Raw genomic sequence first — 13,244 nt, forward strand, 5'->3', positions numbered from 1 at the left:
CTTCCCCCAAGTATCAAAAGGCTAATGGAACTTAGTCCCATATACAGTTATTTCAAAACAGCATGGGTGTTAAAAGGCAAAAATTTCCCAAGAATCCTACCTCCACTTTTGTTAGGCTCAAAACTGAGGCTGGATAAACTTTCCTTGAAAATAACAGAAACAGTTTAGTGGCCAGGCACGGTGGCTCACACCTCTAATCCCAGCACTTTGGAAGGCCAAGGTGGGCGTTGAGGCAGAATTGCTTGAACCCGGGAGGCAGAGGTTGCAGTGAGCAGAGTGTCACTGCCCTCCAGTCTGGGTGACAGAGGGACACTTCGTCTCAAACACACACACAAGAACCTAAGCATTTGCTAGAGGGTACAATTATTGCTTCCAAAATAGTCCTTACATTTTTAGGCTATCTTTGAGAGGCTAAGTCTTGCCTCTCATTCAGTTCACTTTCTTACTCCTGGCTTGAGAATTCTACTGAAGTATGAGACAGCTGGCCAATAAACCCAACTTGTTTGCCAAAGATGAAATCCATTATGTCCTTCTGCAACAGATGGTGAGCGTAAGTCCCAATAGAGACCTACTGAGCTCAATGGCAGTGCTACAACTTGATTTTCCCTTGCCAGGGGAGCTAGAAAAAGGACATGCTCAATTGGATCAATAGTAAAGTTTACTTATAGTGAGCCAAGAATTACTCCTGTAGTGAGAACCCATTTCTATTTTCATTAAACCATGAAGCTGAATGGGATCAATCTAAATATAGAAATTCACATTAGAACCAACCATATCCTCTCTAACCTCAATTTCAACATGTTATTAACCATAGATATCACAAAGGAGGACAAAACAAGCAGAACTAAGTTAAATAGTTTATTAAAAAAAAAAACCCCATTCACAAAATGGAATTTGAGCTGCAGAACAGCTCATGTAAACTGCATGGCAGTGATAACGAAGTACAGTGGCTCAGATAAAGGTCTTCACAAGGACGTTCCTGCAAAAGGCAAAAGAGGTTGTAAAGTATTCATATAAGCAGAGGTGAATGACTACAGTTATATCCACTGTCACTACTGGGAATACCTGGTTGCCTAATAACTCTTTTTGCAATTGGATGAGATTACAAAGTGTTTTGGTTTAAGGTACAGCTTGTCATTCTCCCTTTTTACTTTGGGAACGCAGGGCATTCTTTTGCTGAGCACTAATTTGTAAAAACTTACCTTTCTGCCACGAACTGGGACAGATGAGTTTCTGTTTTTAAGAGCTGATAAGACTAGTAGCAGACTCCTCCCTAGAAAAGTAAACAACCTTTAGAACTAGCTCTAAGACCAAGTCCCATCTCAAGCTAAACCCCCCATACCTCCCATTAATAACCCACCCATCCCCCCACCATTTGGGGAAGAGTCTATTACTTTGAGCCATTATTTTAAGGAAATGGGTCAAAAGAAGATAAATAAAAGGGCAAAAATTTATATTCACAGTACAAATAATGTGCTCACTTCCTTCAACTGGGAGCCACCAATAGGGTGTCAATTTAAAACAATTCATCTCCAGAAAAACCAAGTTCAGCTTAACTGGACTAGTTTTGGCTCAATATATTAAGAAAAATGTTTTAACAGAAAACTGGACTTTAAGTAACTATATGGATGTAAGTAAAATCTGTTCTTACCTACCCGCATAGCAATAAAACCTTTCCTCCTGGTTCTGACTGCTAGTCCTAAGAGTCAGGTGTGCCTTACTCTTGTCTGCCTCCTTCCTTGCGATGATCACTGATATTTCACTCCCTCCTAGCTTTCATGGAGCGTGCCGTGGCCTGCCCCTGGCTTATCTGTACTCCACATACCACAAGTGTCTACTCTCAGCTGTAGAGTGTCTGAGCTCGGAGCCATTCGCGCTATACTTGCTAGCAGTTCCTAGTAGCTGAACATCTCTCCTGGATCTTTAAAGGCATTGTCACGAATCCTGAGGTGTCTGCAAACTCCCTCAATAGTTAGGGTTCCACCTGCTATTGCAAACTCAGCCAGTATCATGGAACTATCACCCATGCTTTCCCACCCACCACCACCTCCCACCCACCTCCCACCACCCTCCTCCTCCCCAAACTTCCAACACACCCATGGGATGGAATATACAGTCCTATTGATAGACAAATCTCTATGCTACTAGGTACAATAGCACTGAAATTGAGAGCACCAAAGGTAAGGCTCAAAAGAATCTATGTACAAATAACACATTATTGGATATTAACTGTTAAAGGTTTAGAAATCATTTTCTATACAATTAACATTTTAGGTAGGTTGTGTGACCCCTTGTGCCATAAAGGGAAACTGCAGTTAACATGAAATTATGTAGAAAAATTTAGTTTCTATTGGTATGGTTTGAATCTCCAAATTAATTAGTATAGTTAACTGATAGAACCTCTGAAGGCCCACCCAACCAGAACCCAGTCAAACCGCAGTTTTCCTTTAATGTAAGCCTATCTTTACGTTCATTAAAATGCTTTCTGATATTAGTTATTTTTAAAAGGCCTCCCCAGACACTTCAAATCTGTGGATTTATGGAGCGGCATTAGCCAGCAGCTAGTTTCTATTCCCTGGCAGAGCTTTGAACTTGAATTGTGATAGAAGCATTCAACATTATTATCAGGGGGAGTGGGTAGGGAAAGTCCAAATCTCTGCCAGTCCCAAATCCATACAGTTGTCATTTCATTCAAGAGAATTAAATCGTTTATTGATTACACATGATAATGGATACACAAGCTTCATTCCCATCTATAATTTTATCTGGTACCATTATTCAATTTAGATATATTGCATAGGATGTGCCAACAATCACTTTTATAACCATTCCATGATTTTGCTTGGGTAATCCCTTTTAATGGTGAACTTCAGGTCACAACAGTAACTGTCAGTTCAACTACACCAAGGTTTCCTAAGACAATGGCTTCTCCACCCAAGCAGGTTGTATATAAATTCCAAATAGAACCTGGCATCACCCTGAAGGAATTCTAACTTCACACTGTTGGGGAAATTTACCAAGATGGCTTCAGAGTAGACTAACTTTACACAGCACATTAAAAAAAAAGACATTTATTCAGCGTCACGATCAGACTATTACATTTAGCAATCAACAGCATGGGGTGCAAAAAAAAAAATCTACATTAAAACCCTTTGTTGGAATGCTTTACACTTTCCACAGAACAGAAACTAAAATAACCTGTTATACAATTAGTCACAAATACAGTCCTCGAGTTTTTTGCCCATACACATGAGTATTTGTCTAAAACATGTCTTCTTTGTAGCAGCTAGGCCCTGCCACCACTGTGCTTGGCTGAGTTCACAAATCTGTTGTAACCTGTAGCTTCCCTGTCACTTCTCTGGCTCTCCTCTCCTGCTAAGCTTTGTTTCCTGTTGAACAATATGGAATAAAGTTGTTAATCTAAACATATTAAGACTCAAGGCTACAATCCAATATCAAGTTTGTTTCCCACAAATTTTGCTGATCTGAATATTAACTTTATATCCACAATTACTGCAATTATAACGTTAACTATGTTGCACTGCTCAGCTACATTAGGGTTATTGGGTTCATCAGCAATTTAAAAAATTATGTCAACACACAAAAAGGTGCTTACTTACCTAATTAAAATCTTCTGCCACTGCCATAGCTACTGCTGCTGCTGGAACCGCCATAGCCACCTGAAAAGTACAATTTTTCTTTTAAAGTTTCAAAGTGCCAACAGTAATGTTTTCATATTTGAGATAATAAAAGTTAAATTCAAGTGTCTGGCCATTTAAAAATGGCCCCTACTACAAGGGAGGTGGTAAAGAGGTCCCATGATTTTTCTAATTTGTAATCAAATTATCACTTTCTGAAGGTTCTAAACTATAAACGTTTTGCTGCCCAGACATAGCAGTTAAAGGGCTTTCTTCCCAGCAGTAGCTACAGACACTCTTTTGACATTATCCAAAATTACATAGATACCATACCTTGGTTTCGCGGTTTTGCAAAGTATTGGCCTCCACCGCCATAGGGGCCAGAGCTTCTGCCTCCAAAATTTCCTCCCTTCATGGGTCCAAAATTTGAAGACTGATTGTTGTAATTGCCAAAATCATTGTAGCTTCCACCACCTCCAAAATTGCTTCCTATGAATGGGAAAGAGGGCCTTTATCTGTTACCTGAGGATGATGTTAGTTTCCAATTCTGTTTAGCAGTCAGAATAAAATAAGGTTGAGTTATCAGCCTTCCTTTCTCCCAAACTATGGTGACTCCAATCTTTGCATTTCATTCTCTGGGAAAGGCATTCAGTTGAATAATCCAGTAATACAAAGAAAACTGGCCTAACTCACCATGACATAAAATAAAGAGATTTTCAGAGTGGCACAAGCATACCCTTCAGCCTTGAAGGCCTTCACGGATCCAGGGCCACAGCAAGCAGAAGTATCTTGGATACATCAACTAAGCGCCTAAGGTCCCAAAGGAGTTAAGATACTAAATCCTTCTATGATACTAATCTAACTCAAAGACAACACTATCCACTTATCTCTACTATTTGGGAGTGAGGCGGCCCCAGCTTAAAGCTAGGAGGAGGTAGCATAGCAAGCCCATTTGTTTTTAATATACCATGCAGTGTACCACACAATGCTTCAACAGCACCAGAACCCAAGCTCTAAAAGGCTAATCTAGCTGTCACACCAAGTACTTGGATCACTGGATACCTACCACTACCACCGCCAAAGCCGCCTCCGCCTCCGTTGTTATAGCTGTCATAGCTGCCACTCCCGCCATAGCCACTGCCCTGGTTTCCATAACCCTGTCCACCACTTCCATAGCCTCTGCTTCCTCCAGAGTAACCAGGGCCGCCTCCTCCATAACCACCTACAAGAATACAATTCTTCTCAATAAGACAAAAGTATTTGACAATGAAAACTTGTGCAAGTGTAACGGCTGAAGGCCTGCTCACAGCATGCGTGTTATGGGCAAAGTTGAGTTTGACATGCACCAGAATTTTAGTCTCTACTAACCTATTCTAAAGATCCAGGTTGCCAGGAATTTTTCTCTACTTATTCCTAAAAAACTTACCATCATTACCAAATCCATTATAGCCATCCCCACTGCCACCATATCCACCACCACCACGGCTGCCACCAAAGCCACCTGTAAGAAAAAGTTTCAAGTTTTAAGTATGACTTGCACTTAAAGTGACATTCTGAATGCACTTCCCGTACTGTAAAATCTTCATAGCAAAGATGGTGAGAAGTCAGAACTACATGTAGATAAACCATACATACCACGACCACTGAAGTTTCCTCCACGACCGAAGTTGTCATTCCCACCGAAACCACCTCCACGACCGCCACCAAAGTTTCCAGAACCACTTCGACCTTAAGAGATGAAGTTTAAGCATTAAATCATTCATACTGGAGTAACTCAAAGTTACCTTTAAGATTTAATTAAGCAACAAGCATACCTCTTTGGCTGGATGAAGCACTAGCCATCTCTTGCTTTGACAGGGCTTTTCTAACTTCACAGTTGTGGCCATTCACAGTATGGTATTTCTGAACTAAAAAAAAAACACAGATACAACATGGTATCAGGGTTTAGAATGCCATACAGATTGTGGAACCCTTACTAAATGCCACTATCTGATACTTACTGACAATCTTATCCACGGAGTCATGGTCGTCAAAGGTTACAAAGGCAAAGCCCCTTTTCTTGCCACTGCCTCGGTCAGTCATGATTTCAATCACTTCAATTTTTCCATACTGTTCAAAATAATCTCTTAGGTGATGTTCTTCAGTGTCTTCTTTAATGCCACCAACAAATATCTTTTTCACAGTTAAGTGGGCACCTGGTCTTTGAGAATCCTAATAGGAGAAAAACCATAGGTTTAGATTAGCAAAGCCTATACTCGAATAAAAAATTTTCATAAGTTTAGAAAACTCCCGAATCTTAAGTCCATAGCAGCACATATCCACGTAAGTTTAAGAAGAAAAAAAAACCACTCACTTCTCTGGAGACAGCTCTCTTTGGTTCCACAACTCTTCCATCCACCTTGTGTGGCCTTGCATTCATAGCTGCATCCACCTCCTCCACAGTGGCATATGTGACAAACCCAAAGCCCCTGGAGCGCTTGGTGTTTGGATCTCTCATTACCTGAGAACAGTGTTAATTTATGTAACACGAAGTCTGACCGCAGAAGCTTTTGTCATTTTAACTTTGAATAGGGCAATAGGAAACTTTACACCAGCCTTTTATAAAAAGTCGTTCAGTTTCCCACTACCCTAGATTTAAGAGGTGGCTTTTAAAATCAAAGCAGGACGTTCCTTTGCCAACAAAGCTCTAACTATAATGCTATTAACTACTTTCATAAGCATTCGGAGAAGACTGCACCAAGATAAGCCAAGGAAATCGGCTGTTTTACTGCTTTGTCCCTTCCAAATCTTACCACACAGTCCGTGAGCGTTCCCCATTGCTCAAAATGGCTCCTCAGGCTCTCATCAGTTGTTTCAAAGCTCAACCCTCCAATGAAGAGCTTCCTCAGCTGTTCGGGCTCTTTAGGAGACTAGAGTGGGGGGAGGGGAAGTGTTAAATGGGCTACAACACGAAACAATTTCCATCGAGGAAAAGAAAAACTATACACCAACTGTGTACCTAGCACTTATTGTTCGTTCAGGTCGCAACAAGACACGTGCTTCTGCCTATCAAGGGAGGCCGTATGCTGGGGTTGGGAGTGCTAGGAAATCGCAAGCGCAGCGTCCCTAGTCGCCTTCCGACGCACGCGCAACAAAGGCTTGGGCGGTAGGGGTGCATCTCCACAATGGGACTAATCGCTCTTTAGAAAACTCGCTCACCAAGGCAAGGTTTAAAAAAAGACAAAGATCCTGTGTGCCTAAGAATTTTGCTACGAGTAACGAGTCCCGCATGATAACTCATGGTTGGCGGAGAGCGGCCTCATGGCGATCAAGAGGACAAAATGGCGACTTGAACTTTGGGAGGGGTAGGCCGTGGCAGCGACCGAAGGAACTGTAGAATGGGCTGGTGCAAGGAACGAAACCAAGCAGCATCTTACCGATTCAGGAAAGGAAGAGAAAAAAATTCAAGTGGGAAAGCGCGCCTAACTCACCTCTGACTTAGACATGACGGCAGGGTGAAGAGAGACTTTAACGATGCTTCTTCGGCGGCGTCCACGGGCAGAAAGGAGCAAGTAGACGAACGTATCTGCCAGCCTACCTTCGCCCTCTCTTTTTTACCCCGCCTCCTCGCTTTCGGCATTGGTAGACTCCGCCCTGGAACAGCTCTGATTGGATACTTGAAATCGCTTCCCCCTGGTATTGGCCTGTGGTGCCACATTGCTGTGTAACGTCATTCCTTCGGTCGTTCTACGCCGTCTCCACCCCTTGGAGTCCATTGGTTCCCGAGTAATGTTATTGTTAACCAGTCTGATTGGCCAACCGACCAATCATTCACATTTGAATCTACCTTGGGTGTTTAACACCTTTTTAATCTTCCACGCGCAAATATTACAGTCAAGTCGCTTGGCAAAGCATGATTAACACTATGTATTAGACAAGCAGCCAGGAGGTAACAATTTTTTTGCAATGAACTCTTGTTGACCGCACGTGTAGTAAAATGGCGAGTTTTGCGCAGGCGCATTAAGAAGTTCCACCTGCCTCTGAGAACACGTGAAATGGCGGGCAGGACTAGGCAGTGAACCTACGGCGCCTGCGTGTTGGCGGGAGTTTGTCCTAGCTTTGCGCATGCGTAGTGGGCGGAGAAAAAAGGTCCGGTCCCAGGATTGGTTGCGCAGGCGCAGGGAAGGATCCGTTTTGGCGGGCGGTTGGCGTTGCGCAGAAGGCGGCGGCGGTGGTGGCTTGTGGTGCGGCCTCACCATACAGGAACAGGGCAGACGTTAGCGTGAGTGATCACTCTCAATCCCGGGTAAGTGGCAGACAGTCTTATCTACCCATAGTGGGTCTTGAACTGACTCCATTTGGGCACGTTATTGTGTGAAATGAATGGACGGCGGGGTGGGGGGACAGTGAAGGGGCAGCGGTGGGTCGGGCCAACCAATAGAAGAACAGGGGGCGGGATGTTTTAATCGCCGTAGGTTCTTTGGAGCTGTGCAGCCGAAGACTTTGACTGGCTTGTGTATAGGCCAATTGGGTCTGCCTTGAGCTGCCGACTGATCGGCCCTTGGGCCATCGGAATGTGGGAGACGGGTTTTCCCCTTCTGAGCAGCGTCTCACTGAGCCAGTGAGCAGGAAGCGCGCGGTAGGTTGGGCTTCTCCAGGAGGCAGCGGTTTGACTCCAATGGGGAATGCGGGATCGGGCGGTTAAACGGATGGAACGAATCTGGAGCCAGTAGACGGACAGCCTAAGGAAAGCGCTGGGACCAGTCGTCCAATCGGCTCTCCAAAAGAGGGAGGTCTTCGATTTGGGGTTGTGAGGAAGGGGAGTCGGTGCCTGTAATGGCGTGTGAGGGTGGATGTTTTATCCACGATGACTTCTCTAACGAAGCCTTTAGGCCTCAGTCCCATACGCCTCCTTGAAAGCGTAAGTTTGCTCCTGTATTCCTCGACTTGAGCATTTTTCCCCCGCCCCCTCACCACTTGAGGTTTGGGGAACAGGAGTTTTTTTTTGTTTTTTGTTTTTAAATAATACTTTCAGAAGTCGCTTCTTTAGGAAGACTGTTAAAATGTTAGAACGAATGGGAGAAATCTCTACGTACTGTCATGGAAAGGCGTTCAAGAAATATCTCCTTCCTGATAGTGCATATTTCTACTGACAAATATGTTTGTAGGTCCACAGAAAAGTTTTGGAAAGCTACACACCAAAGTGTCAATCCTAGGGACACAGTAGGATCGAGGCAGATTAGATCTTTAATGTTTAAAACTTTGCAAGGTTAATAATTTGTGATTAAAATTAAATAAAAAATGAAGTCGATTGTTTTGTGTTTCTAGTCATAATCACATACTTACAACCCCTTTTCTGTTTTATGTAATCCATGTGCCCAGTGCTTTTATTTTAGTCTCTTTCTCCCGGGAACTTTCATATATTTCTTTTCTTTACACCATTGAAGATATCCTAAAGTCCCTCTTTTTGCTGTTCCTTTGAGGATATTTGACTTTGGAATAAAAAAGAAACACTTAAAGAGGGTAATATTTAGGGTTCTGGGGACAGAAGATTCATCCATCACCTGGATTATTCCTTGCCTTTTAATTAGATTTCCTTCGAAGTGTGTTTTACATGCAGTCTCCTTTTGGTAATGCCCGCTCTGCTTATTCCAGGATCTTTTGGAGAAATAAATAAATTTTGATAACATTGGCTGTATCAGAGTCTTACTGCTTTATTCAATAATTTATTCAGGATCAAGGGAAAATATTTAAATACTGAAAATCAACTACCTATGAAATACACTTATAATTAGAGACCTTTCCGACTTTATACCAAAGACAGACGATTTTAATAGCAGTTTATGAACAGAGGAGAGATTTCCATGTTCTCTGGCACTAGCAAAAGGACAAACCTATAATTTATACCTGGCTGTAAACCTATTTGTAGGTATGCTAGTAATGGAGTTGCTGAGCTTCTGAGAACTAAAGTGATACTGGTTAAGGGTATCTGTCCTGAATTTATTTAGGTTTGGAAGGAATACAGTCTTGACCTACAGCAAGGTTTCTCAGCATTAGCACTGTTGGTATTTTGAGGCAGATAATTCTTTGTTGAGGGTGCTCGGGGTGTCCTGTGCATAGTAAAATATTTAGCAACATTCCTGGCCTCTACCCACTGTATGCCAGTAACATCGCATCACTCGCCACATCCCCATTTGTGACAGATTGTTTCCAGACATTGCCAAATGTCCGGGGAGGTAGGGATGGGGGATAAAATCTCCCTCGGTTGAAAACCATTCATTTAAAATACTGGAGTATGCAGGGCACAGTTTCGTGTTCCTGTAGTCCCAGCTACTCTGGAAGCTGAGGCTGAGGTAGGAGGCTTGAGTTCAGGAGGTCAAGGCTGCAGTGTGAGATGATTATGCCTGTGAATAGCCACTGCACTCCAGTCTGGGCAGCACAACAAGATCCCATTGCTAAAAAAATAAAAATAGAACGCTAGAGTTTATTATTTTTTCAAAATCCATTATTTTACCAATTGGAAAATAGGTAAAGGTGAGAGAAGATGGTTGAAATGTTTAGGGAGTGGCCTTTGGTAAATGGATCACTAAATCCTGATGTTATCTCCTTAGATACAGAATTGATCATTGTTCCATTTAATAAAAGGAAATTTTTATTAAAATTTTTACCACTTGGTCTGGCGCCGGTGGCTCATGTCTGTAATCCCAGCACTTTGGGAGGCCGAGGCGGGTGGATCACTTCAGGTCAGGAGTTTGAGACCGGCCTGGCCAACATCGTGAAACCCCGTCTCTACTAAAAACACAAAAAATTAGCCAGGTGTGGTGGCGGATGCCTGTAATTCCAGCTACTCGGGAGGCAGAGTCAGGAGAATTGCTTGAACCCAGGAAGCAGAGGTTGCAGTGAGCCGAGATTGCGCCACTGCACTCCAGCCTGGGCGACAAAGCAAGAGTCCGTCTCAAAACAAAAAAAAAAAAACCAAAAAAACCCACAATAATTAGCCAGTCATGGTGGTGGGCGCCTGTAATCCTAGCTACTCAGGAGGCTGAGATGGGATAATCGCTTGAACCTGGGAGGCAGAGTTTGCAGTGAGCCGAGATCATGCCACTGCACCCCAGTCTGGGCGACAGAGTGAGACCTTGTCTCAGAAAAAAAAAGTTTTTACCACTTTTTGCAGCTTAAACTTACACATACGATTGATTGCATCTTGTCCTTGTTTGGCTTCCTAAAATAATGGCAAATATGTTTTTGAAGAAGGTAGACTTTGCCTCACATCCTTCTTTTTCACTTGATTCTAGCTAGCCTCTTTCCTTTCCTGGGATTCTTTTGGATCCACGTCTCAAAACTTTTTTGACCGCAATAAGAAATACATTTTACACTAATCCTGTACACACATTGAAACATTTCACTAAACGTGCAGAGTACTCTGATATTCTTTTGTCTGCAGTATACTATTTCATTATCTTAAGAAAGCAGTCAATTTCCATTGAACTGATTTCACAGCTGTTTATAGACCCAGGGTTTTGGGGGAAAAAGACTGCTGATCTGAACAATAGGTCACCAAATCATGCCAACTTTGATTACTTTCTGAGTCAGTTCCTTCCATCTCCAGCCCCAGCCACTTGTACAGATGGTCCCTTGCTTGTGATATTTCGACTTAAGACTTTTCACCTTTACAATGGTGTGGAAAGCAATTTGCATTCAGTAGAAACCATATTTCAAGTATCCACATAACCATTCTGTTTTTCACTTTTGGTACAGTAATCAACCAATTACATGAGATATTCAACACTTTATTATAAAACAGGCTTTGTGTTAGGTGATTTTGTCCAACAGTAGGCTAATGTAAGTATTCTGAACACATTTAAGGTAGGCTAGGCTAAGCTATGATGTTCAGTAGATTAGGTGTAGGAAATGAATTTTCAATTTTTCATATTTTCAACCTATGATGGGTTTATCAGGACATAACCCCATCAAGGAGTATCTATGTAAACAGATTAAGCAGTGACCCATTATTTGGTGTTTTTACTCATGTGTTTTACTTTGAAAGATTATAGGAGCCAAACCGAGACTTTCTAGTTTACTGTGGTGTGCAAGTGAAAACTGCTTGTTTTATTGTGAAATCTCACAATGCTTAAAGAGGGAAAACAATAAAAATATTGCAAAATGTCTCCCAATGTGATAGGTTTTTTTGTTTTGTTTTTTTTTTTGGAATGGAGTCTCGCTCTTGTTGCCCAGTCTGGAGTGCGGTGGCACAATCTTGGCTCACCTCAACCTCCGCCTCCCAGGTTCAAGCAATTCTCCTGCTCCAGCCTCCTGAGTAGCTGGGATTACAGGCATATGTCCGGCTAATTTTTAGTAGAGATGGGGTTTCTCCATGTTGGTTAGGCTGGCCTCGAACTCCTGACCTTAGGTGATCTGCCTGCCTTGGCCTCCCAAAGTGCTGGGATTACAGGTGTGAGCCACTGTGCCCAGCCTCCAATGTGGTAGTTAATAGATATGATGAACTTTTCTCTCTGGTGGTGAAATTTTAGTGGGTAATTTTTCATTGAAATTCTGGTACTATCACAGAGTTAGAAATCCTAACTTCCAATGTGATATGTGTTGGGCCTCCAATTACAGAAGTTATAACACTTGTGCTTAGAACTTAGAGACATACTGGCTGGGCGCAGTGGCTTATGCCTGTAATCCCAGCACTTTGGGAGGCCGAGGCGGGCAGATCATGAGTTCAGGAGATTGAGACCATCCTGGCTAACATGGTGAAACCCCATCTCCGCTAAAAATACAAAAAATTAGCCGGGCGTGGTGGCACACGCCTGTAGCCCCAGCTACTCTGGAGGCTGAGGCAGGAGAATTGCTGAGCCTGGGAGGCGGAGGTTACAGTGAGCCGAGATTGCACCACTGTACTCCAGCCTGGGTGACAGAGCGAGACTGTCTCAAAAAAAAAAAACAAAAAAAAAAATTAGAGACATACCTACTATTGCAACCAAATCTAAAAGGGGTGTTTATTAAAGGGGAATATATTCTGTCTGAAAACTAGTAAGTGGAAAGCTTCAATTTGGGTAGTAGGTGAGCAGGATGATAGTTGGGGAAAGAAAGAGTGAGCCTACATTTGAAGCGGCTGGATTTGTATATGGCTAGGGAAATTCTGGAGATTCTCAGAGCCCTTAACAATACTCTAGAAAAGAGAAAGGTTTGGTATCAGGGTACAAAGATTTTTGAGGAAGACTAAGTCGCTTTTTGTTTCTATTGAGATTTGTTTGTTTTTGAGACAGACTCGCGCTCTGTCACCCAGGCTAGAGTGCAGTGGCGTGATCTCGGCTCACTGCAACCTCTGCCTCCCGGATTCAAGCGATCCTCCTGCCTCAGCCTCCCGAGTAGCTGGGACTACAGGCACGTGCCACCATGCCTGGCTAATTTTTTTGTATTTTTAGTAGAGACAGGATTTCACCATGTTAGCCAGGATGGTCTCAATCTACTGACCTCATGATCCAACCGCCTCGGCCTCCAAAGTGTTAGGATTACAGGCATGAGCCACTGTGCCCGGCTCTATTGAGGTCTTTAACCACATAGCATGATTTCCATATCTTATTGGTATAGCCCATTTAATTAATAACTGTCCTGGTAAAG

At 42.8% G+C, this 13,244-nt stretch overlaps 2 protein-coding genes across 7 annotated transcripts in view; one reads left to right on the forward strand and one right to left on the reverse strand.

The window, feature by feature from the left end:
• Positions 1 to 845: 845 nt before the first annotated feature.
• Positions 846 to 7,766, reverse strand: HNRNPA1 (heterogeneous nuclear ribonucleoprotein A1). Of its 4 annotated transcripts, XR_010108910.1 has the most exons (12): positions 7,109 to 7,267; positions 6,431 to 6,547; positions 5,992 to 6,138; positions 5,639 to 5,849; positions 5,453 to 5,545; positions 5,274 to 5,366; positions 5,065 to 5,139; positions 4,705 to 4,860; positions 3,972 to 4,127; positions 3,621 to 3,680; positions 1,203 to 1,273; positions 846 to 979 (listed from the first exon to the last, which is right to left on the reverse strand). XR_010108910.1 is itself a non-coding variant. In XM_057299437.2 (11 exons), the coding sequence occupies exons 1-10, from the start codon at positions 7,121 to 7,123 to the stop codon at positions 3,625 to 3,627; spliced, it is 1,119 nt and encodes a 372-aa protein (XP_057155420.1). In that variant the 5' UTR covers positions 7,124 to 7,766; the 3' UTR covers positions 2,691 to 3,389; positions 3,621 to 3,624. The 4 variants fall into 4 exon arrangements, 2 of the variants coding, with proteins under 2 accessions (XP_057155420.1, XP_057155422.1); XR_010108911.1 differs by lacking the exon at positions 4,705 to 4,860 and having other exon boundaries at positions 7,109 to 7,377; XM_057299437.2 differs by lacking the exons at positions 846 to 979; positions 1,203 to 1,273 and adding an exon at positions 2,691 to 3,389 and having other exon boundaries at positions 7,109 to 7,766.
• Positions 7,767 to 7,789: 23 nt separating this feature from the next.
• CBX5 (chromobox 5) overlaps positions 7,790 to 13,244 on the forward strand; it is a 57,804-nt gene continuing 52,349 nt past the window's right edge. Inside the window, exon 1 of one of the 3 annotated variants that reach the window (XM_003807580.5) lies at positions 7,790 to 7,923. The gene's annotated coding sequence lies outside the window, so the exon portion shown is untranslated. The remainder of the gene's footprint in view (positions 7,924 to 13,244) is intronic. The other 2 variants (XM_055095574.2, XM_063593452.1) reach the window with 2 other exon arrangements.

Source organism: Pan paniscus, chromosome 10 (genome assembly GCF_029289425.2).
Source record: "Pan paniscus chromosome 10, NHGRI_mPanPan1-v2.0_pri, whole genome shotgun sequence".
NCBI lineage: Eukaryota > Metazoa > Chordata > Mammalia > Primates > Hominidae > Pan > Pan paniscus.

Excerpts from the sequence above, each read along its gene's own strand:
- HNRNPA1 (XM_057299437.2), bottom strand. Across the intron at positions 5,546-5,638 it reads CTCCGTGGATAAGATTGTCA|TTCAGAAATACCATACTGTG; the intron begins GTAAGTATCAGA and ends TTTTTTTTTTAG. Across the intron at positions 5,140-5,273 it reads AGGAAACTTCAGTGGTCGTG|GTGGCTTTGGTGGCAGCCGT; the intron begins GTATGTATGGTT and ends TTTTTCTTACAG.